The 24,160-nt window shown below is 45.2% G+C and overlaps 1 protein-coding gene across 1 annotated transcript in view; it reads right to left on the bottom strand.

The window, feature by feature from the left end:
- The window catches only part of LOC308130590 (voltage-dependent L-type calcium channel subunit alpha-1D-like), a gene marked incomplete at both ends in the record, with an annotated part of 33,226 nt that extends 9,906 nt beyond the window's left edge, over window positions 1-23,320 (bottom strand). Inside the window, 21 exon segments of the mRNA XM_080496993.1 lie at window positions 690-750; window positions 837-915; window positions 995-1,070; window positions 1,690-1,744; window positions 1,746-1,811; window positions 1,925-2,132; window positions 3,144-3,369; window positions 4,145-4,305; window positions 5,200-5,226; window positions 5,377-5,458; window positions 6,030-6,104; window positions 7,012-7,163; window positions 7,709-7,812; window positions 7,937-8,133; window positions 9,072-9,224; window positions 9,333-9,487; window positions 10,559-10,698; window positions 13,230-13,335; window positions 13,499-13,599; window positions 15,062-15,333; window positions 23,299-23,320. Of these exon segments, the coding sequence (XP_080353119.1) occupies window positions 690-750; window positions 837-915; window positions 995-1,070; window positions 1,690-1,744; window positions 1,746-1,811; window positions 1,925-2,132; window positions 3,144-3,369; window positions 4,145-4,305; window positions 5,200-5,226; window positions 5,377-5,458; window positions 6,030-6,104; window positions 7,012-7,163; window positions 7,709-7,812; window positions 7,937-8,133; window positions 9,072-9,224; window positions 9,333-9,487; window positions 10,559-10,698; window positions 13,230-13,335; window positions 13,499-13,599; window positions 15,062-15,333; window positions 23,299-23,320 (2,518 nt within the window).
- Between the last annotated feature and the right edge of the window lie 840 nt (window positions 23,321-24,160).

Genomic DNA, 24,160 nt, shown 5'->3' with positions numbered 1-24,160 from the left:
TAACTCTTTATAAGACTGCTGGGATTGTCTTGGAACTGGTTTTGGGCTGTTTTAGGGCTAGTTGTGGACTGTCTTCAGGATTCTATCTTGGACTGTCTTCAGGATTCTATCTTGGACTGTCTTCAGGATTCTATCTTGGACTGTCTTCAGGATTCTATCTTGGACTGTCTTCGGGATTCTATCTTGGACTGTCTTCGGGATTCTATCTTGGACTGTCTTCGGGATTCTATCTTGGACTGTCTTCGGGATTCTATCTTGGACTGTCTTCGGGATTCTATCTTGGGACTGTCTTCGGGATTCTATCTTGGACTGTCTTCGGGATTTCTATCTTGGACTGTCTTCGGGATTCTATCTTGGACTGTCTTTGGGAATCTTTCTTGGATTGTCTTTGGGATTCTTTCTTGGACTGTCTTTTAGATTCTATCTTGGACTGTCTTTTAGATTCTTTCTTGGACTGTCTTTTAGATTCTATCTTGGACTGTCTTTTAGATTCTTTCTTGGACTGTCTTTTAGATTCTTTCTTGGACTGTCTTTTAGATTCTTTCTTGGACCAGCTTTTGAATTCCTTTGTGGGCCGGCTCTGAACTGGTTTCTTACTTGTTCTTGGATTAAATATCGACTACTTTTCAACAATTTTTTAAAAACGGTTTCTTTAAAACAATCAGTCAGACATTTGGCCGGAGGCCCACCGTCTTCTCCTTCAGGAAGCTCCTCCTCCTCTTCGTACTCGGTGTCCTCGTCTATGTCCACCTGCGGGGGACAAAAACCAACCAAACAAACTGATTGCAGACCTTCATAAACCGACGTGTTTTTTCCACCTCCACCTCCACACTCACCTTCACCTGTTCTTCCTCAGCCTCCACCCCTTCCTCCTCCTCCTCCTCCTCCTCCCCCCCGGCTTCCTCTGTCTTCTTCCTGGCTCAAACACAAGGAAACCGTCAGACGGGGGAAATCACAACGCTCGTCATCCCTCCACCTCTTCGTCATCACTCACTCTTTGGCCTTGTCGTCTCCGTCCCCACCGGCCAAGTTGTCCACAGCGATGGCCAAGAACACGTTCAGCAGGATATCTGATTTTCATTAAGGGTGTAAACCATTTAATGGCGAGAGGGCGGGGCTTAATTCCACCATCCTCGGCCATCGATTATTGGTCACACCAAGGAAGAGGGTAACAAATTGACAAAACACAGACCATGATAACTTGTTAAACACTCTTTAAGTTGTTCTTGACAAATATATAACTTCACCTATCACCTATAACCACATTGTAACCAGTGTATAACATATTCATAACCACTCCTCTATAACACATCTTCAACCAATCAAATGCCAGTTTGTACTTCATACTTAGAAAGACTAATTTTAATGTAAAACTATTCTTAATAAATAATAAAAAATAATACACGGATAATTAAAATGTGTAAATAAGACAGAACCACTAATATTATTTGTTAAAACGTGTCTAAAATACTGGTTAAAGTAGATTTAAAGCTGTTTTTCACCAAGTAAAATCAAGTTTTGTTGAGTTTAAAAGTAAAGTTTCTACATTTTATGTTTTTCACTTGGTTTGTGTTCCTAAAAACTGTTATTTAACTAGTTTATAACCACTATATATCCACCAGTAATCACTTTTTATTATCCAGTACAGTAACACGTCAGTTTACTGCTGCGGTCTGTTGCCATGGATACAGTTACCACAGATGAAGAGGATGACGAAGTAAATGCAGACAATCATGCCCGGAAAACACGGGGCCGCCGTACGCCATGATGCCGTCGTACATGACCACGTTCCAGTCCTCTCCCGTCAGAATCTGAAACACGGCACGCGTGTTGTCAAGAGACAAGACTCCCCCCGACCCCCGCCCCCACCCAGCCCCCCCCCCCCCCCCACCCCCCCCCCCCCCCAAGACGTCGGGACGGCTACCTGGAAGCAGGTGAGCAGCGCCTGCGGGAAGGCGTCGAAGGTGCTGCGCTTCGTCTGCGTTTCGTCGAAGTTGAACTTCCCGCCGAAGAGCTGCATGCCGAGGAGGGCGAAGATGATGAGGAAGAGGAAGAGGAGGAGCAGCAGCGAGGCGATGGACTTCATGGAGTTCAGCAGGGACGCCACGAGGTTGGACAGAGCCGTCCAATGGCTGCGCGCAAGACGCAGTGATGTCAGAGGAGAGGGCGGAGGACATGGTGGTGCTCACGGCAGAATTGTGGTTTTATAACCAGTCTTTAGTCAGTCTGTAATCCGTCTTTTATAACTAGTCCCTAACCAGTAACTGTCAACACCAGTAATCAATACTAAAATCTATATATAACCAGTCCATTACAAGTGACAGTGAGTCTACAACCGCTTTTCTACACTCCACCCTCGTCAGTAACCCGTCAGTAATCCGTCGGTAACCCGTCAGTAACCGTAACCCATCAGTAACCCATCACTAACCGTAACCTGTCAGTAACTCGTCAGTAACTCGTCAGTAACCCGTCAGTAACCGTAACCCATCAGTAACCCGTCACTAACCGTAACCTGTCAGTAACTCGTCAGTAACTCGTCAGTAACCCGTCAGTAACCGTAACCCGTCAGTAACCCGTCAGTAACCCGTCAGTAACCCATCAGTAACCCGTCAGTAACCCGTCAGTAACTCATCAGTAACCCATCAGTAACTCATCAGTAACCCATCAGTAACTCATCAGTAACCCGTCAGTAACTCGTCAGTAACCCTTCAGTAACCCGTCAGTAACCCGTCGGTAACCCCATCAGTAACCCGTCAGTAACTCATCAGTAACCCGCCAGTAACCCGTCAGTAACCCATCACTAACCGTAGCCTGTCAGTAACTCGTCAGTAACTCGTCAGTAACCCGTCAGTAACCGTAACCCATCAGTAACCCATCACTAACTGTAGCCTGTCAGTAACTTGTCAGTAACCCGTCAGTAACCCTTCAGTAACCCGTCAGTAACCCATCAGTAACCCGTCGGTAACCCCGTCAGTAACTCGTCAGTAACTCGTCAGTAACCCGTCAGTAACCGTAACCCATCAGTAACCCATCACTAACCGTAGCCTGTCAGTAACCCGTCAGTAACCCGTCAGTAACCCTTCAGTAACCCGTCAGTAACCCGTCGGTAACCCGTCAGTAACCCGTCAGTTGGCGCTCCTCACCGGGTGACCTTGAAGATGCGCAGCAGGCGGACGCAGCGCAGCACGGAGATGCCGAGCGGCGGCATGATCTCCAGCTCCACCAGGATCGTCTCCATGATGCCGCTGCAAACCACGAAGCAGTCGAAGCGGTTGAAGAACGCCACGAAGTAGTGAGCCAGACCCAGACTGTACATCTTCAGCAGCATCTCCACCGTGAAGAGGGACAGCAGCACCTTGTTGGCAATATCTGACACACACACACACACACACACACACACACACACACACACACACACACACACACACACACACACACACACACACACACACACACACACATTATCTTTTAGCAGTGTCAAAAAGCCTAGAAACAGAACCAGTTTTAAAAATCAACCGTCTGTTGATAAAAGTAACCAATTATAAAGGAATTAAGCGCGTAAGTCCAAAGAATACTAATCTAAAACAAGTTGAGAATAATATGAAACTGGTCTAAAAGAAATACAAAACAAAGATATTCAGAATCAGAAGCGGCTGTAAGGCTGTTGGAGGTGAGCGTAGGGTCAACGTTCGCCTCGGCATGTCCTCTGCCTGTATGATGACATTTAATACTCATGTCAGTGTCAGCAAGTATTTGATTTGACTTATTTATTTTGAACGAGGGAACAATTCAAATTAGATGAAACAATCCTCTTTTCTTGGCTAAAAGCAGCTGGAAATGACTATGTTGTATTTGGTGCTGTATAAATAAAGTTTAATTGAATTGAAAATAAACAAAACAAAACCAAAACTGCTCCAATTGAGCTATTTGTGAAAAAAGAATGAATCAATAGACGCACAAAATGAACAATCATTAACATCAGTGAGATTTACATTCTCCTTCATTTCTATATTTTTCAAAGCTATATCTTTTGTGAACATTTTTTTTTTAAAATAGCGTTACATTCATACTTTGTTTAATGTTGTCGTCAGGACCGTTCCACAAGCGGAAACAGAGGAGCTACAGGTGGTTGTGAGTCAGTTACCCTGGACTTCAGTGAGCCAGACGGGCTGGTCGTAGTGCTCAGAGGCACTCAGGGCAGTGTTGAGGAACACCAGCAGCAGAACCACCCAGTAGAAGGTCACCGACTTCACGGCGGTGCGGCAGTTCCTGCGACACACTCGGTTCCACCGCCGCAACGTCCGACTGAGAGGGGGGAGGGGGGGGGAGAGAGAGAGAGAGAGGGAGAGAGAGAGAGAGAGAGGGGGGAGGGAGAGAGGGGGGGGAGAGAGAGAGAGAGAGGGAGAGAGAGAGAGAGAGGGGGGAGGGAGGGAGAGAGAGAAGGGGGAGAGAGAGAGAGGAGGGAGAGAGGGGGAGGGGGGGAGAGAGAGAGAGAGAGGGGGAGAGTGAGAGAGAGAGAGAGAGAGAAGGGGAGAGGGAGAGAGAGAGGGGGAGGGAGAGAGAGAAGGGGGGGAGAGAGGGAGAGAGCGAGGGGGAGGGAGGGAGAGAGAGAGAGGGGGGGGGAGACGGAGAGAGAGATGGGGCGAGAGAGGAAGAGAGGGAGAGAGAGAAGGGGCGAGAAAGAGGGGGGAGGGGGGAGAGAGTGGGGGAGGGAGGGAGTTGGAGAGAGAGAGAGAGAGAGGAAGGGGTGAGACAGAGAGGGGAGAGAGAGAGGGAGAGAGAGAGAGGGGGAGAGAGAGAGAGAGAGAGAGAGAGGGAGAGAGAGAAGGGGGAGGGGGGAGAGAGAGGGGAGGAGAGAGAGAGAGAGAGAGGGGAGGAGAGAGAGAGAGAGGGGGAGGGGGGGAGAGAGAGAGAGGGGGGAGACGGAGAGAGAGAAGGGGTGAGAGAGAGAGGGGGGAGGGAAGGAGGGGAGGAGAGAGAGAGCGAGGGGGGAGAGAGAGAGAGGGGGAGGGAGAGAGGAAGGGGAGAGAGAGAGAGGGGGAGAGAGAGGGGAAGGGAGAGAGAGAGAGGGGGGAGGGAAGGAGGGGAGGAGAGAGAGAGAGAGGGGGAGGGAGAGAGGAAGGGGAGGAGAGAGAGGAGTGATTGTGATGAGAAGTGACTGTTAAAGTGTGTTGAAGGAGTGACGCTCAGTGAACTCACCAACAGCTGATCTTCATCATCCGAGCGCTGAAATGTGAAAGAATCAATTCAGAAGTGAAGTGGAAACATGGAGGGACAGAAACTCACAAACCCCCTTTGATTTATCTCTATGAAGGTTCTTCTGTGTTTTATGAGCGATTCGAGAAAAATAAAACCCAAAGCGGTTGCCGGGGTTACCAGCAGGCCTGGCAGCAGTTGGTGTGTTCTTCATCGATGTTCTCCGTGTTTTCAGAACCCGTCTCGCTGGCGGGGAGACTCGCTGAGGGGCGAAGGTGAAAACAGAGGTAGAACGTTTAAACTCGACCGTCTTTATAGTTTACTGCCGAAACATTGTGAACTGGATCCCAGGAGCTGCGTTCAGAATCTGCTGTGTCTGTGTGAGCTGGACTGGCTCCGCCCATCTATGGGAAGATGGAGGAAGTACTTCCTCTCGTGGCGCCATGTGCCAGAGCAGAGCTGTCTGATTGTGGGAGGAGTCAAAGGGGGGGGAGGAGCCTACCTTGATTGTGATTGGCTGAACTACTGATGACACTATATCGGGGTTGGATTGGCTGCTTGGAGCAACACACTTTTTAAAAGAGAGAGGAGAGACTCTCAGGGTCTGATTTATTGCTTATTTCCTGAGAATTTGTAAAAAAAATAAAATTATATATATCAAGTTAATTTATTCAGAGAAATATCATAAAATGGACACAAATGAATTGTTTCTTCGATTTCATGTCACGAAAAGTAACATTTTGTCGGTGAAGAGCTTTTGTGTGACTCATGATGAAAACGTGGTGAGAAACCAGCAACGGCACATTGCGCACGGCAGGCGGAGGTTTTCTCACCGTGGGTCTCGTTGGAGTGACTGAACCAGCCGAACTTCCCCCGCTTCTTGTCCGACAGGTCGCCCAGAGACGGTCCTGAGACACAGACGGAGGCCGGATGAGCCGCCGATGCAAAAAACACGCACAAGTAAACACAGAACGTGCATCGAAGTTGCGTTTTTTTCCCCCCCGTTTCCAAGGAGACGGAGTCGCACTGTTCCCAAAAGGTTGCGTTTCCCCGTTTCCAAGGAGACGGAGTCGCACTGTTTCCAAAAGGTTGCGTTTCCCCGTTTCCAAGGAGACGGAGTCGCACTGTTCCCAAAAGGTTGCGTTTCCCCGTTTCCAAGGAGACGGAGTCGCACTGTTCCCAAAAGGTTGCGTTTCTTCCGTTTCCAAGGAGACGGAGTCGCACTGTTTCCAAAAGGTTGCGTTTCCCCGTTTCCAAGGAGACGGAGTCGCACTGTTTCCAAAAGGTTGCGTTTCCCCGTTTCCAAGGAGACGGAGTCGCACTGTTCCCAAAAGGTTGCGTTTCCCCGTTTCCAAGGAGACGGAGTCGCACTGTTTCCAAAAGGTTGCGTTTCCCCGTTTCCAAGGAGACGGAGTCGCACTGTTCCCAAAAGGTTGCGTTTCTTCCGTTTCCAAGGAGACGGAGTCGCACTGTTTCCAAAAGGTTGCGTTTCCCCGTTTCCAAGGAGACGGAGTCGCACTGTTTCCAAAAGGTTGCGTTTCCCCGTTTCCAAGGAGACGGAGTCGCACTGTTTCCAAAAGGTTACGTTTCCCCGTTTCCAAGGAGACGGAGTCACACTGTTTCCAAAAGGTTGCGTTTCTTCCGTTTCCAAGGAGACGGAGTCGCACTGTTTTCCGGGGGGAGTGTCGACGCGTGACCTTTGATCTTTTCGCCACAAAGCATTTTTTTATTTGCCACCCCTGGTTTTCAGACAGAGGAGCAGAGAGAACCCCGCGTGGTGGACTCAGACTTCACCACAACGTGTCCCTGTCTTACGTGGGTTACCGTCCTCGTCCAGCTCGTCCATGTCCTCGGCCTGCGTGATCCAGTCCATGTAGCCGCACAGGTCCTCCTCCATCTGCTGCTTCTCCCGCAGCTTCTGGAAGTCTCCGCGGGCCTTGGCCTTCTCCCTCTCCTTGCTGAACTCTCTGCAACGTCCACACAACACTTTGTTACTTTTATTATCTTTTTCCACTTTTGTCTGTATATTTTATTTGGTTTCTTATTTGCATCTTCGTTGCATTTGCAACGTTTTTTTATTGTCGTCACAATTTGACTTTATTGGTTTGTCATTTGCTTTGATGTTCATTTTGTTATTCCCTTTTATGTTTTCATGTTTAACATTGAGGTCCGTTTCCACGACGACATTTTTCAAGTGAATGTGAGAAACTTGTCGTTGCAGTTTTGGGGATCTGTTGATACGACAACGGCTGTTTTGAGAACAGCTCTCGCGGTGGAACTTTTAGAAAAAGCTCAAACTTCATCTCCGTGGTAACGGGGGGGGACTCAAGCCTTCTTCAAGCCGATTGATAGTTTCATGAAAAGTTTTCAGCGATTCTGCATAAAATTGACGCGTTTTCACAAAGTTACACCCCCCCTTTGTTTCCACGGAGACGGAGTTAAAATGTGCTGCGGTTAAAGTGTGGCTGACGGTTCTTCTGGGTGCAGGTGAGGTGTTGCCGTGACGACGGACCCGCTCAGGACGCCCAGAACCAGGTTGAGGACGAAGAACGAGCCGAAGATGACGAGGCTGACGAAGTAAACCCAGGGCAGCTCGAAGCCGATGGCGTCGTTCATCTGCAGACACACGGGACGAGTGAGAAAGACAAACCCCCCCCCGCCCCCCCCCCCCCCCCCCCCCCCCCCTCCCCCCCCCCCCCTCCCCCCCAGTCCCCGAGGACGTCTGGCGGAGGCGGTTTACCCAGTACAGGACGTCGGTCCAGCCCTCCATGGTGATGCACTGGAACACCGTCAACATGGCGAAGAAGAAGTTGTCGAAGTTGGTGATGCCGCCGTTGGGGCCGTCCCACCGCCCCCGGCACTCCGTGCCGTTGATGGCGCACTGGCGGCCGTGGCCGGCGAAGGCGCACGGCACCGGGTCGTCCTCCACGTAGTTGTCTGGAGCGGGACGAGCAAGGAGGAGCACCATGGAACCAAAGTCAGAAACAACCAGGAACAATTTTTTAAAAGTTATTTTTATTTATTTATTCATTCAAAGGTCTGATTTGTTCTGACTTTACGACTGAATCTTACGATGTTTTTGTGGTATTTTATGTAAGGTTTTTGAGTATTTGTGCAAATATTTAGTTTATATTTTTTGTCATCTTTATATCAGAGTCAGAATCACTTAATTGTCATTCTAACAGGTACAATGACATTTCATAGAAAGTTATAGTAATAGTTATAAATATGTTTGTTTTCCTATTTTTAATACTTTTACAAACGCTTATATTTTTTGTTGTCGTAATACCTGTTTTTTTCCGCCTGTATTTTTTTTCTTATATGATTTCCGTGTTTGCTTAATATTATCTTGGATGTTTTCAATATACACTGAAAACTTTAAACGGTGTGTTTTCCATGTATTTTTCATAGGTTTTTGTTAAGTCTTTTACATTTTGAACATAAATTTTGTCTATATATTTTATAACGTTTTCCATTTGTTTTCACTGTTTATTGTTTATTTACCAATTATTTTCAACATTGTTTTTCTGAACCTTTCTTGATCACTTTGTTTTTCATGTATTTTTATGTAATTTTTTTAATTGTATTTTTCAGAATTTTTTGGTATTTTTATTGCTTTTTTGTTATTTTTTAAATTATATTTTTCAAAATTTTCCCTATATATTCTTTTTATTGTATTTTTCATAGCTGTTCTCAGTTTTTTGTTTTTTTTTGTTTAACTTTTTTTGTCATTTTTCCTACATTTCCTGCACAATTTCATGATGCTTTGTCTATATTATTCTGTCATTTTGTTTTGTTTGTTTTTTTCTGTTTCTACCTCTGTTTTCTATATTTTTTTCATCTTGTCACCGCTTCAGTTTTGTTTATTTCTCTACCCGTCGTCTTGTAGTAGCAGGTCTTGTGCATGCGCCCGATGAAGAGCTCCAGTCCGATGATGGCGTAGATGATGATGACGAAGAGGACGAGCAGAGCGATGTGCAGCAGAGGAACCATCGCCTTCATGATGGAGTTCAACACAATCTGCAGACCTGACACACACACACACACACACACACGCACGAATCAGGACCCACAGCGCAGTACTGGACTCCACCTCCAGGGGTCCCGGGTCCCGGGTCCCGGCCCTCCACACTCACTGGGGACTCCGGACACCAGTCGGAGGGGCCTCAGCACCCTGAAGGCCCTCAGAGCTTTGACGTCCAGACCTCCGGGTTTCCCCGGCACGTGGTGCGTGGACGCCTGCTCGCCGGTCGCCTTGTGGGTCATCGTCTCCAGGACGACGCTGAACAACCTGGAGGAGGAGAAGAAGAAGAAGGTAACCAGCGGTGTTGTGAATCACAGGTTAATGTAATTTCTTACCATAACTGTACGACTTACTGGTTAATTTACTGCGGCCACATTCTGCCACATTTAATTTTATTGCATTGTTAATATTACTATAAAGTGTGTGGAATATTTTAATTTGAAAAAAAAAATCCTTATTTCTATAATTATTATTGTAAAAGCCGAATCCACACTTGAAGTGTCTCCAGAGACAGAGACAGGATTGAGTCCGTCTCGGTGTCCCACATGCAGGATCCTCTCCCACTGCAAAGTGGAGCAGCGTGTTACCATAACGACGGGCTTCTTCTTCATCACCACCACCATCATCATCATCATCATCATCATCATCATCATCACCCCGGGGGGCAGAATCAGACCCCGTTTTCAACAAATCGGTAGAATTCGGTTATTAAAAGTGTCGACAACTAATTTCACTAACGCGCCATAACGTAAAGTAATGTAGCGATCCAGAACGTAACGATCCAGAACGTAACGATCCAGAACATAACCTAACAATCCATAATGTAACGTAACGATCCAGAACATAACCTAACAATCCATAACGTAACGTAACGATCCAGAACGTAACGATCCAGAACTCAACGTAACAATCCAGAACGTAACGTAACGATCCAGAAAGTAACGATCCAGAACTCAACGTAACAATCCATAACGTAACGTAACGATCCAGAACGTAGCGTAACAATCCAGAGCGTAATGTAACGATCCAGAACGTACTGATCCAGAACGCAACGTAACAATCCAGAACGTAACGTAACGGTCCAGAACGTAACGGTCCAGAATGTAACGTAACGATCCAGAACGTAACGTAACGATCCAGAACGTAACGTAACAATCCAGAACGTAACGTAACGATACAGAACGTAACGATCCAGAACGTAACGTAACAATCCATAATGATCCATCACGTAACGATCCAGAACCTTCCAGAGTGTGTTAAGTTCCGCAGATGAAGAATGGAGAGGAAGTAAGGTTCTGTTCGGAGGTTCTGAGTGGGGAGAACCCAGCGTTTCCTCACCCGACGATGACGATGACGAAGTCCAGCAGGTTCCAGCCGTTGCGGATGTAGGAGCTCGGGTGCATGACCAGTCCGTAGGCCAGGATCTTCAGGAAGGTCTCGATGGTGAAGATGATGAGGAAGACGTACTCCACTTGTTCCTGGAGGACAAAACACTGCGTGACGCACTGTGGCGGGGCGCCGATCCCAGCGTTAATTCATTAATTCATTAATTTCAAGTAGTTTGAATAGCTTGAGGGCTAGAGTAGGTCATGTAATTACTGAGCAACAATCCAGCTTGGTAGTTTTATTTTGAAAGTCACCGTAATAACAATCCAACTTGGTCATTTTATTTTGAAAGTCACCGTAACAACAATCCAACTTGGTAGTTTTATTTTGAAAGTCACTGTAATAATGATCCAACTTGGTAGATTTATTTTGAAAATCACCATAATAACAATCCAACTTGGTAGATTTATTTTGAAAGTCACTGTAATAACAATCCAACTTGATAGATTTATTTTGAAAGTCACCGTAATAACAATCCAACTTGGTAGTTTTATTTTGAAATTCACTGTAATAACAATCCAACTTGGTAATTTTATTTTGAAAGTCACCGTAATAACAATCCAACTTGGTAGTTTTATTTTGACAGTCACCGTAACAACAATCCAACTTGGTAGTTTTATTTTGACAGTCACTGTAATAACGATCCAGCTTGGTAGATTTATTTTGAAAATCACCGTAATAATGATCCAACTTGGTAGTTTTATTTTGACAGTTACTGTAATAACAATCCAACTTGGTAGATTTATTTTGAAAGTCACCGTAACAACAATCCAACTTGGTGGTTTTATTTTGAAAGTCACTGTAATAACAATCCAACTTGGTGGTTTTATTTTGAAAGTCACTGTAATAACAATCCAACTTGGTGGTTTTATTTTGAAAGTCACTGTAATAACAATCCAACTTGGTGGTTTTATTTTGAAAGTCACTGTAAAAACAATCCAACTTGGTGGTCTATGAGAACATCCATGTTCTCCCATTGTTAATGTTTATAGCGTTTTGTTCTCTGCTGCATGTGTGTGTGTGGCTTCATTACAAAAACAACCATCAGCGCCCACTAGTGGACAAACATGGGAACAACGTCAATTTCAACATTTCTGCCACGTGACACGCAGTGTGAATGGAGCCCGGGTCCAGTCCAGGTCGTCTGGTTCTGGTTTTAAAAGTCTGGATCTACTTCAACGAGTCTGGAAAAATATTAGCTTCACCCGCGGAGACGCCTCAGCCCAGTTTTCCTGTTTGTCAGCCAGAGTTCGCTTCGCTCACGGCGGCCGAGACGTCACTTCAACACAAAGTGACTGCATGGACAAACGAGTACAGTGGGACTGTAAATCAAGAGTGTTTGATAGAGAGAGAGAGAGAGAGAGAGAGAGAGAGAGAGAGAGAGAGACATGAAGTAGAAGCATCAGAGCAGAAACTCCTCAGATCCGATCACAGACACGTCATTCATCTCCTGCGCCCACGTTCGCCCCTGACCCCCGACGCCTGCAGCCAGACGAGCTGAACGAGCTGAACGAGCTCCAGAACTCGTCCTGGCCGTCGTTTTATTGTGGAGGAACGTTCAGCGCCGCAGCTTCTGGCCACTAGCGTGACACGACTTTATTGCTGTGACAAGAAAATAGAGATAATTGTGAAAACTAGAATGAGTTTGTTTACATTCTCAGACCTGCTCTCTGACTGACTGCAGGGTTCTGGGTCTGGGTCTGGGTCTGGTTCTGGTTCTGGTTCTGGTTCTGGTTCTGGTTCTGGTTCTGGTTCTGGTTCTGGTTCTGGCTCCGTTTACTCCACATCCTTTCATGTGAAAACAGTTTGTTGGGTTTTTTTGTTTCAGAAAAGTTTCGCCGATTCACACATCAAACTGTCCGCTTACACGAAAACAGCAGAAACCTTGTTATTATGTTGACTGTCAAAATAAAAGCACTAAGCTGGGTTGTTATTATGGTGACTGTCAAAATAAAACCGCTAAGCTGGATTGTTATTAAAGTGACTGTCAAAATAAAAGCACTAAGCTGGATTGTTATTATGGTGACTGTCAAAATAAAACCACCAAGTTGGATTGTTATTATGGTGACTGTCAAAATAAAACGACCACACTGGATTGTTATTATGGTGACTGTCAAAATATAAGCACTAAGCTGGATTGTTATTATGGTGACTGTCAAAATAAAACTACCAAGTTGGATTGTTATTACAGTGACTGTCAAAATAAAACCACCAAGCTGGATTGTTATTATGGTGACTGTCAAATTAAAAGCACTAAGCTGGATGGTCATTAAGGTGACTGTCAAAATAAAACTACCAAGTTGGAATGTTATTATGTTGACTGTCAAAATAAAAGCACCAAGTTGGATTGTTATTACGGTCACTGTCAAAATAAAACCACCAAGCTGGATTGTTATTATAGTGACTGTCAAAATAAAAGTACAAAGTCCCAGGAGTATATGGACTGGGCATCATGAGGAGGAAACTTTAGCACAGTAGCAGCGTTTAGCATCATACTGGTTCAGCCCCAAACGTTGCATCGTTCACCACATTCACACATTCACAGACGCGTTCACACATCGACGGCGGCGCCACAGCCACCGCGGGGCGTGGCCGTCAATAGTTTAGAGCGTTAAAAACTCACCAGGTCGTGGTTGGTGGAGTTGGAGTCGTCCTCGGGAAACGGCTTGGAGACGCCCAGAGCAACACAGTTAGCAAAGATGGCTAACAGGATGAAGATATCGAAAGGTCTAACAAACGGGTTCAGGAAAGACTTTTGCTCAATGGTACCAGAATGTCAACGATGTCCACTGTCGCTGAGTCCATTAGCATTAACTGTTTGTTTGTTTGTGTCTCTTTGCGCGAGATTCAGAGTGAGATAAAATGGCCGCCGCCCGGGCGGGTGAAGGATACTTCCACTCGACGATTGACAGCGCCGCTCGCCTGATGGGGTTGTTGAGCTTCAGACAGTACAACGCCCGAGGAGCTCGCTGCACCTGATTGCTGCCCTGTACCTGTGGAGACGCGACGTCATCAGAATAATCAAGTCAGTATCGGCATCATCAGTTCAATAACCGGTATCGTCAATTATGTAATCATTGTGTTCCATTACATCATTAGCATAATCAATGACATCATCAGAATCACCTGTTTTAGCTGGTTTCTAATCTTTGTCTGACAAGTTTGGTACGTCGTCTCACCCAACTTTAATAAGTTGTGTCAAAAGAAGATAGCACATCGTCTCGCATGAGTTCTTTTGCTCTTTGTCTCACAAGATTTTAACATTTTGTCTCAAGATTTTAACATTTTGTCTCAAACGCTAACGTGTTGCCCCACAACGTGTTAGCTTGTTGTCCCACAATGTGTTAGCGTGTTGTCCCACAAGATGTTAGCGTGTTGTCCCACAAGATGTTAGCGTGTTGCCCCACAACATGTTAGCGTGTTGTCCCACAATATTTTAACACTTTGTCTCAAAAGATTTTAACGTTTTGTCTTACAAGGTTTTAAAGCGTGTTGTCCCAGAAGATGTTAGCTTGTTGTCCCACAACGTGTTAGCGTGTTGTCCCACAAGATGTTAGTGTGTTGTCCCACAATATTTTAACACTTTGTCTCAAAAGATTTTAACGTTTTGTCTTACAAGGTTTTAAAGCGTGTTGTCCCAGAAGATGTTAGCTTGTTGTCCCACAACGTGTTAGCGTGTTGTCCCACAAGATGTTAGTGTGTTGTCCCAGAAGATTTTAGCATGTTGTCCCACCGGATTTTAGCGTGTTGTCCCAAAAATTTTAATGCTTTGTCTTACAAGGTTTTAAAGCGTGTTGTCCCACAAGATGTTAGCGTGTTGTCCCACAAGATGTTAGTGTGTTGTCCCAGAAGATTTTAGCATGTTGTCCCACCAGATTTTAGCGTGTTGTCCCAAAAATTTTAATGCTTTGTCTTACAAGGTTTTAAAGCGTGTTGTCCCACAAGATTTTAACGTGTTGTCCCACAAGATGTTAGCGTGTTGTCTCAAAAGATTTTAACGCTTTGTCTTACAAGGTTTTAAAGCGTGTTGTCCCAGAAGATGTTAGCGTGTTGTCCCACAAGATGTTAGTGTGTTGTCCCAGAAGATTTTAGCATGTTGTCCCACCGGATTTTAGCGTGTTGTCCCAAAAAATTTTAATGCTTTGTCTTACAAGGTTTTAAAGCATGTTGTCCCACAAGATGTTAGCGTGTTGTCCCACAAGATGTTAGTGTGTTGTCCCAGAAGATTTTAGCATGTTGTCCCACCGGATTTTAGCGTGTTGTCCCAAAAATTTTAATGCTTTGTCTTACAAGGTTTTAAAGCGTGTTGTCCCACAAGATTTTAACGTGTTGTCCCACAAGATGTTAGCGTGTTGTCTCAAAAGATTTTAACGCTTTGTCTTACAAGGTTTTAAAGCGTGTTGTCCCAGAAGATGTTAGCGTGTTGTCCCACAACGTGTTAGCGTGCTGTCCCACCTGTTTCTTGGCATGTTGCCCTCGTCTCCTCTGCGTTCCTGTTGAACTGGTGGTGGAGTGAAGCGTGTCGGTCCTCGTCATCCTCACTCCTCCCTCAGTCTCTCCGTCCAGTTCCTCGTCCCACTCTGCATCCTTCTCCTCGCCTCCTCGTTCTCCTCCTCCTCCTCCTCCTCCTCCTCCTCCATCCCCCTCTCCTCCCTCCCCCTCTTCCTCCCCCTCCCCGCCTCCGTCTTCTCCATCCACGGCGTTGGTGTAGCCGTTACGACCGTTACCTGAGAAAGTAAATGTCCTGTCAGTTACATTTGACTAAATGAAGACGTTCATCAAATCAGCAGAATGCAAAACAAACGGTTTCTTTGCCTTTCTAAACATTTCAGGGGGGAAAAAACAACAACAACAACACTCAGAAAAGCAAACATGAGTCGGAACAAAAAAATCAATAAAAAAAACAATAGAAATCCTGAAATCAATATTTCATTGTTATATTATGTAATCCCACAAAGATGATGATAATGTGATATTCTCTCCTCCTTTCAAACATCGTCAACAGAAATCAGACCTGCCGGGTAGAAAATGATCAGATCGTCAGTAAATCAACAAGCTTTTTGAAAATAATGTTCTTTTAACAATGAAACAATGTAAATATATTGCACAGTCAGCATTTCTGCCGTTTCCGTCTCGACAGACGTCGTTTTCAGGACGACGTCGTTCAAACGCAAAACTTTTCTGAAACGAAAACATCAAAGCGATTCTCACTTGAAAGTTGAGTATTTAATTCCTACTACTTCTCTATACGGAACTCGTGTCTATATTTATTTTGTCGGTGGTGGAAAACGATTCTATAATTAGGAGGAGGAGGAAGAGGAAGAGGAGGAGGAAGAGGAGGAAGAAGAGGAGGAAGAGGTGGAGGAGGAGGAGGAAGAGCAAGAGGAAGAGGAGGAGGAGGAGGAGGAGGAGGAAGAAGAGGAGGAGGAGGAGGAAGAAGAGGAGGAGGAAGAGCAAAGAGAGGAGAAATGTGAGTTTCCAGAGGAGGTGAAAACAGAAATATTGTAGTGAACAGCTGTGACCTAGATCTCTATGTGTGTGTGTGTGTGTGTGTGTGTGTGTGTGTGTGTGTGTGTGTGTGTGTGTGTGTGTGTGTGTGTGTGTGTGTGTGTGTGTGTGTGTGTGTGTGTGTGTGTGTGTGTGTGTGTGTGTGTGTGTGTGTGATGTGGGCCGTGATTTATGTGTTGGTACCTGAGGACTCTGAACACACACACAGATAAACCCAGATTACATGATTATTCCCCCTTTGCCCTCCCTCTCTCTCTCTCTCTCTCTCTCTCGCTCTCTCGCTCTCTCTCTCTCCCCCTCTCTGTTTAGTCATTTTCCTAGATTGCCTGCGTTTCCCAGCATGCTTTGCTGCGGCTTGCTGGTCTTTCCTCCCTCGCCTGCCGACAATAAATAAAACAAAGCAGAGTTTTGAAGTTTTCTGAATGAATCAAAGTGACAAACCGTCTATTTAGCTTTGATCTTATCCAGAACAGAGTCGTCACACTCCTGAGGAGACATTTGTTATTATTGTCCAGTTACAGCGGGCGTGGTGTTTATAACCAGTGTTTATAACCAGTGTTTATAACCAGTGATTATGACCAGCGTTTCCACGGCGCAGAAGCGACTTCACAAAGTTGCATTCTCGCCCGTTTCGGAGCCGTTTTTTTCAAAAAGTTCATTTTCGGCCACCCGGAGTTCTGATTTTCGTGTCACCGAAGCGAGAGCCGTGCGTTTTACACTTGAAATAAATTCCGCAGCGCCTCAAAGCGACTCGTAAGTTTAGCTTCCAGACAGCTGAGTCAGGCGAAGGCCATTAGCCCGAAGCTAGCATTAGCTCTAAAGAGGAGGATAAAAGTCTGCCGCAGGTCGTCTGACCAACACTCCGGAGGGTTTCCTCCTACGACCTCGAGTCCCGGCCAGTTTGTCCAATGAGGTGCTGTGTCTGGGTGGGGGGGTCGGGGGGTGGAGGAGCTGGTGGGGCTGCTTCACCCGCAGGACGTCAAGAACCGTCTAATTATCCCCGAATTATCCCGAGTCAGCTCACACCATCCACACGATAGTGTAGTGTGTGCGTGTGTGTGTGTGTGTGTGTGTGTGTGTGTGTGTGTGTGTGTGTGTGTGTGTGTGTGTGTGTGTGTGTGTGTGTGTGTGTGTGTGTGTGTGTGTGTGTGTGTGTGTGTGTGTGTGTGTGTGTGTGTGTGTGTGTGTGTGTGTGTGTGCGTGCGTGCGTGCGTGCGTGCGTGCGTGCGTGCGTGCGTGCGTGCAGATGACTTGTTAAGGACTGATGGAGAATATTAATATCTGTGAGGATGTTTCATCCTCGTTTTACTTTGGGACCTTCAAAGACCTCGTGAGACGTCTTTCTTTGATCTTTTGAAGTTTGAAGGTTTAAAGTATTTCTATTCTATTCTATTCTATTCTATTCTATTCCATCATCTGGAAAATAGAGACGTGTGTGTGATGCTGATGGTGTGAATATTTGGTAAACTACAATTGATTTATATGTAAATCAATAAGAAGAATATAATGTAATGAAAATGCCCATAATAACCAATAAGCAGTGCACTTAAATACAAAATATATAATTCATGTTCTATTATATTGCTAATAAGAAAAGGTTTTTTTTTTCTTGTTTGTTTGTTTTTGATATAAAATTATATATATATATAAAAACTATTTATCTTCTGGTTTTCAGTGAAGAGTTTGCAAGTTCTACCTGAGCCTGTGTGTGTTTGTTCCAGTCTCAGGTTCCCACAATCCAGAGACATGAGTGTGACAGCATCTAGTGACTAAATATAGTGTGTGTGTGTGTGTGTGTGTGTGTGTGTGTGTGTGTGTGTGTGTGTGTGTGTGTGTGTGTGTGTGTGTGTGTGTGTGTGTGTGTGTGTGTGTGTGTGTGTGTGTGTGTGTGTGTGTGTGTGTGTGTGTGTGTGTGTGTGTGTGTGTGTGTGTGTGTGTGTGTGTGTGTGTAACAGGGCATCTCATCACTCGCACACAAGTCCCTGTTCGCTTTGTTAACTTCCGACTTTTAATGCCCAGTGTGTGTGTGTGTGTGTGTGTGTGTGTGTGTGTGTGTCTGTGTGTGTGTGTGTCACGCTGCCCTCCAGCCTGGTCCAGCTGGAAGGTCATCAGTTTGTTTCGTGCATGTTGGGGCGGTTTGTTCTTCTTCCTCACTGCTGAGCAGCAGAACTCGTTCCCACGCTGAAGTCGACAACGTCGCCTCATTTCAACCGCACAAAACAGACCCACAGCCCAAACCCACAACCCACAACCCACACCTACAACCTCAACCCACAACCCGAACCTACAACCTGAACCCGGCCGACTCTCTGATGTCAGCGTTGCCTATTTTTCCCCGACTCGCAGCAAATGAAAACATCTCAAAGTTGGCAAAGCGTCTATAATTATACTTTGTACTGCAGTTGTTGACTCTTGAGCGAGTTGTTGTTGTTGTTGTTGTTGTTGTTGTTGTTGTTGTTGTTGTTGTTGTTGTTGTTGCGCTCTCGTTTGTTGCACCATCTGATGGATGTGAAAAGCAAATAGTGTCCAACGTCCCTGCAGGACAAAATCTCGGCTCCACAAAGAGTTTGATTGCTTACAATTTCTAAAGCTGCAACTCAATGAAAGCATTTTAGAGAAAACTGAAGTGGTCCCGTTACAGAGCCCTGTGGAGCGCCACAATATGGAAAAATATTTGCTTGTAACCTAAACCTGCTGTTTCTGGCCAGTCGTCCACATGAGGCAGTTTTAGAAGTGTGAAGACAGGTTGTTTTTTTTAACACGGGTCCCAAAGCGACAAAATTCTAAAACCCCGGCTCGTGCAAATCATCTGTGGAAAAAAGATGATGTAATCGCCCCCCCCCGCCACAGTCCGTGATGTCATCAAATAACAGCAATCAGGGACTACAAGCTCCGGGCTGTAGGAGGAGCAGGATAATAGACCTATAGAACTAGAAGCTGCTGACACTAGCAGCAGGAGGAGCAGGGCCATAGACTTATAGAACTAGAATCTACTACGCTAGCAGGAAGAGCAGGGCCATAGACCTATAGAACTAGAAGCTGTTGATGCTAGCAGGAGGAGCAGGGCCATTGACCTATAGAACTAGAAGCTACTGATGCGAGCAGTAGGAGGAGCAGGGCCATAGACCTATAGAACTAGAATTATATACACACGGGAATCTACTTCTAAATTTCTATGTGCTCCGTCTTCTTCTGCGTTTTTGGTGTGTTTGGTGAGTCACAGCGCCCCTAAAGGCCTGGCAGGTGAACTACACGCCCTGAAGCCTCGTGTTGAGCCGTGGTCATAGTGACGTGTGGACGGAGGTTTTAGGAGGCTGGGGAGAAAAAAAGATAGTTTTTTTTTCATCCCAGTGTTGCGTCGTGTCCTCCACTCTTGAGACAGTTATTAAAAGTAGCTTGACGGGCCGGGTTGGGGCCTCCCGCAGCCTCCTTTTGGCCCACGTTTGACACTGTAACCTGGATTGCTGACATCTCGATATCACCAGTGTCGCCCTAATTCGACAACCGGGTTTCAGTCACTGACCCATTTAAAGGATTTCACAGTCAAACGTCGTCCTCACATGTCATGAAGAAGGATTACCACGGAGAAACGCTGTGTTTCGTAGTGTCTCGTGCAGATCTCGGCGTCCGACTGTGGACTTGACAGACAAACTGGACGGAACTGTAACCGAGCCGCGACGTCGTGAATGTGAATCTGTACAAAAAGGTCCAGTTCTCCGCCGCCGCGCCGCGAGCCAGTTTGGGCCGTTTGCCACGCAGAGGATGAGACAGATGTTTCCCCACGCAGAGGCCGAGCAGCTGGAGGCGGAGCGCTTTACCAAACCAACCGTGAGCCGCAGAAGAACGCGCCCAACCTCCCCCGATCGGGACTCCCTACTGTAGTCGCTTCCATGGAAGGAGTCGGTTTGCGTTGTAGTTCAAGCTACTTGACATTCTTTCGATTCTCTCAGGAAGAAACATTTAAAAAAAATGTTAATTAGCTCATTGATACTCGCAACTCAGTTGGCAAAGTTGGGTATGGCTTCCCCATATCTATACAACTGATTATAAAAAAAAAACCAAAACAAACATCTGACAATCATATGAGGCGACAAAACATACGTATGCTTGAGTTGTTGGCCAGACGTTTTTGTTTTCTCACAAACCGTTTTATACTTCTGACAATATTGACGACAACAAGACAATCCGTCTTTACAGTCGGTGCAGTTTGGCCGCGTTGCATTCTCTCTGTAGAACTGAGTAAAAATCAACAGTAGCCAATCAGCTGCCCTCTGAATTTTCTGACGTAGCAGCGCTACTTCCGTTCATCCTGTGGAGTTCCACAAGGCTCTATAATGGGACCACTTTAGTTTTCCTTGTAACCTCAAGTCTGACATTTTGGACAGTTTGGCTCTGCTATCCCATAACGATGGGATTCATTTAATAATAACCAAAAGCGATGTATCAGTTGCACTGACAAAATATGAGTATGGCCTTGATGGAAAATAGAGTTTTGTGGGTTTTCTTTCGCACTTTGAAGTGGCTTTGAAGTCGCCAAAGGTCAGACCTTCTCGATTCGCTTCATAGTTCGGCACTAACTATGCTGGAAACATGAGTATGAGAGGCTTTAAGGGTGGCCTCCCCTGATTCTCATGGCCACAGTAGGTTCTCTTTCGTACAACCTCACAAAAAGACGTCTCTCGCCGTTGTTGAGCTCCAATATCTCATATCTGTAGCCAAATCCATTCACGTGTTCTTCGTGAGACGCTGGGGAATCGTCAAACCCAACACAATATGCACAATCTCTGAGCCGCGATCACAGCCGCATCACAACCCGAGAAGTTTGATCAGTTTCAGGTGTGACCTTTGACCTCAGACAGTGTGGGCCGTCTCTTTGAAGTACGTCTCCGTTTAATCCGCTCGATCCCGACAGAGGGATCAAACCTCAGCTCGCCGAGCGGAGATGGCCTCCGCAGACCTTCTGATAACGTCGTCATGGAAATGAGCATTAGGACACGTGACTTCATCTGTTGCCGTGGCAGCAGAGTTAATCTGGCCTTTTGTTCGGCGCCGTGAAACAAAGCTTATTTCAAACGCCGCTTTTAAAACCTGGCAGTAACCTTTGATAAGGATGGAGCTCTTCGCAATGTCAGAGATTTTGCTTTTCGTAGCCGAAGGACGTCCTTAACTTTTAAAACTTTAATCTGAAGTTCTGCGGCGAGAGCCTGAGTCGATCCAGAAGACTGAAATTGAACCGAATGCCAGTATTCCACTTTCTTTTCCTGCTCAATCGCAGTAGATGTACGAATAAGAATCGATACCTCCTTTAAGTTTAATGCGTTCATGTTTAATTAATACATCTTTGCGTATTTATGTTTTGGGGTTTTTTTTTATTTGAAAGAAATATTGATGATTTATTTACTTTTTTGGAATATATTTTGATATGATAAATTAAAACCCTTTCCCAGTAAAAGATAATACAAAGTAAATTACTCCACGGCTTTGTTCTCACAAGGTGAAACTTTTCAAAAAACAAGCAAAAACGATATTTTCTGGAAACGCTCAGGCTTCATCTCGTACTGTCCTGGAACTTCGTAGCTTTACAGTTGACAGTCACCGTAATAGCAATCCAACATGGCCGTCTGTCCATGCGAATGGCCGTTTTCTCCCATCGTTAATATTTTGTGGATTTAATGTGTGTGTAGTTTCATTACAAAAACAACAAACAGCCCCTGCTAGTGGCCGAACATGAATACTATATCCTTTTCAGAGATTCTGCCATTCATTGCCGTGGAAACGGACGTCATCTTCAGAACATTGGCTTTTAAATGTGAAGCTTTTCTGAGACGAAAATGCAAAAACAATGTGATTTCAACTTGAAACGTCGGGTGTAAACGGGTCCTGAGGCGATGATGCCAACTCAGCATCAGGGCTATTCTTACTTTTTTAAACTTCAATTATTGGACACAACAAACTAAAAAAGCCAATGTTGAAGACTTTGAAAGAGAATAAAGAATATAGCAACGGTAGCGTATTTATCTAAGGTACCCAACATATCAAACATTGCATATCCAACATGATCAAGAAAGCAGAAGGACAAACAACAACAGAAACGCGGGGCCAAACACAGTTTCAGCAACTCACTGATATTTAGTTCCATAAACCTACAACGCACAGGAACAGAGACGTAAATACTGTGGTCAGTAAACGCCTCATAGGAAGGAGCTCCAGCCACTGTGGACCAAATAAAGGACAAGACAACTGGTAGCATCCACATGAACATGACTTTCCCATGTGGCTATGCTCAGTTGTCATGGAAACAACACGCCACAACAATGACACAGCAACAGAGAGCGAAAAAACCCTACAAAAATACATGAAAACTGATGAAAATGAGACACAAAGACAAACATAACAACTGTAAACAGACTTAAGTTCATTATGAAGATTCACAAAATGACTACCGAGACACCAAAGTATCACAAAAAGAAAGTAAACAGCTACAAACCAAGAAAAAAAAAACAAGGACACACAAGACAATTATGAAGGGACACAAAACAACCTCAGAGACACACAAATAATGAAGCTGAGACACAAAACAACCAAAAAGACGTGGAAAACAACTAAGAGACAACAAACGACCACAAAGAGACATGAAACAACTTCAAAGAGACACAAAACCACTACAAAGAGACACTAAACAACTACAAAGAGACATAAAACAACTTCAAAGAGACACAAAACAACTACAAAGAGACACAAAACAACTATGGAAAGACAATTATGGAAAGATGCAAAACAGTTACAAAGAGACACAAAACAAATAAGGAAAGGCACAAAACAACTACCAAGAGACACAGAACAACTATGAAATAACAAGAAGATGAGAAATGGACATAACACATAACAAAGAGACAACTATGAGGACAATGAGACACAAAACAACTATGACAAGGACCAATAGGACTAAAGAAAAACATGAAATCCACAATTAGACACAAGAATAAAACAAAAAAATTCATAGACAAATTGCCATGAGACACAAAACCACACAAAAAAACACTTGGACAAATAACACAAATTTTAACAGAACTTGACAGAAAATTTAACGCAGAATTAAAAAAAAGTCAAGAGCAAATGTCCGCAGAGACAAAAGAAAAAAAAGAAGTGATGAAGCGCTCAGGTCGGAGGATGAGAGAACTCACCTCTGCGGTTCTCCTCGTACATCTCCGCCGCTGCTCAGCTCCGCTCAGCGAGAATCATCGTCAATCGATCCGCTCTCTGATCACTCTCACCGGACCCTGGTCTTCATCACCTCCTCCTCCTCCTCCTCCTCCTCCTCCTCTCTTCACCAACTTCTCCTCATCTCACCCGCCAGTCACCAGAAGAAAGTCTGACACTAACAAAGGTCTGCTCCGCTGCACATCACTCATCCGTCCTTTACTCACTCACTCACTCACTCACTCACTCATAAATCCGTTCACTCATCCATCCCTCCATCCATCCATCCATCCATGCACTTGTTCGTTTACATCCAAATACGACGAAGAAGAAAAAAGTGAGTAAAATGGAGAAAACTGCTGTAAATCCAGAGAACCGGGAGGCAAATTCAGCCTCTTCTTTCAGCTTGGCTTCATTAATCTCTCTCTCTCTCTCTCTCTCTCTCTCTCTCTCTCTCTCTCTCTCTCTCTCTCTCTCTCTCTCTCTCTCTCTCTCTCTCTCTCTCTCTCTCTCTCTCTCTCTCTCTCTCTCTCTCCTCCCAATTGGGGATTAAACAGAAAAAGCTCGTGTTAAAGGGGAGGCCAGCTGGAGACAAATTAAAGGCGCAGAGACAATAAAAATCAGACCAGCAACTTCACCTCTGGAAACATGTGGGCCGAGGAAGAGGAGGAGAGTGATGAAGATGAGGATGAGGATGAGGATGAGGATGAGCTCCAGAAAGCCGGTCTAGTCTCACTCCAGAACTGAGGACAACCAGTCTCAGAGTAGAGGAAACCAGTTGCACCACGATGAGCTGAAGTCAACAAAATCTGCAAAAGTGAAATAATCTAGCAGCACTAATGAATC

This window comes from Blennius ocellaris (assembly GCF_963422515.1).
Source record: "Blennius ocellaris genome assembly, chromosome: 5".
NCBI classification, from domain to species: Eukaryota; Metazoa; Chordata; class Actinopteri; order Blenniiformes; family Blenniidae; genus Blennius; species Blennius ocellaris.
This window is presented reverse-complemented; position numbering and strand designations above follow the sequence as displayed.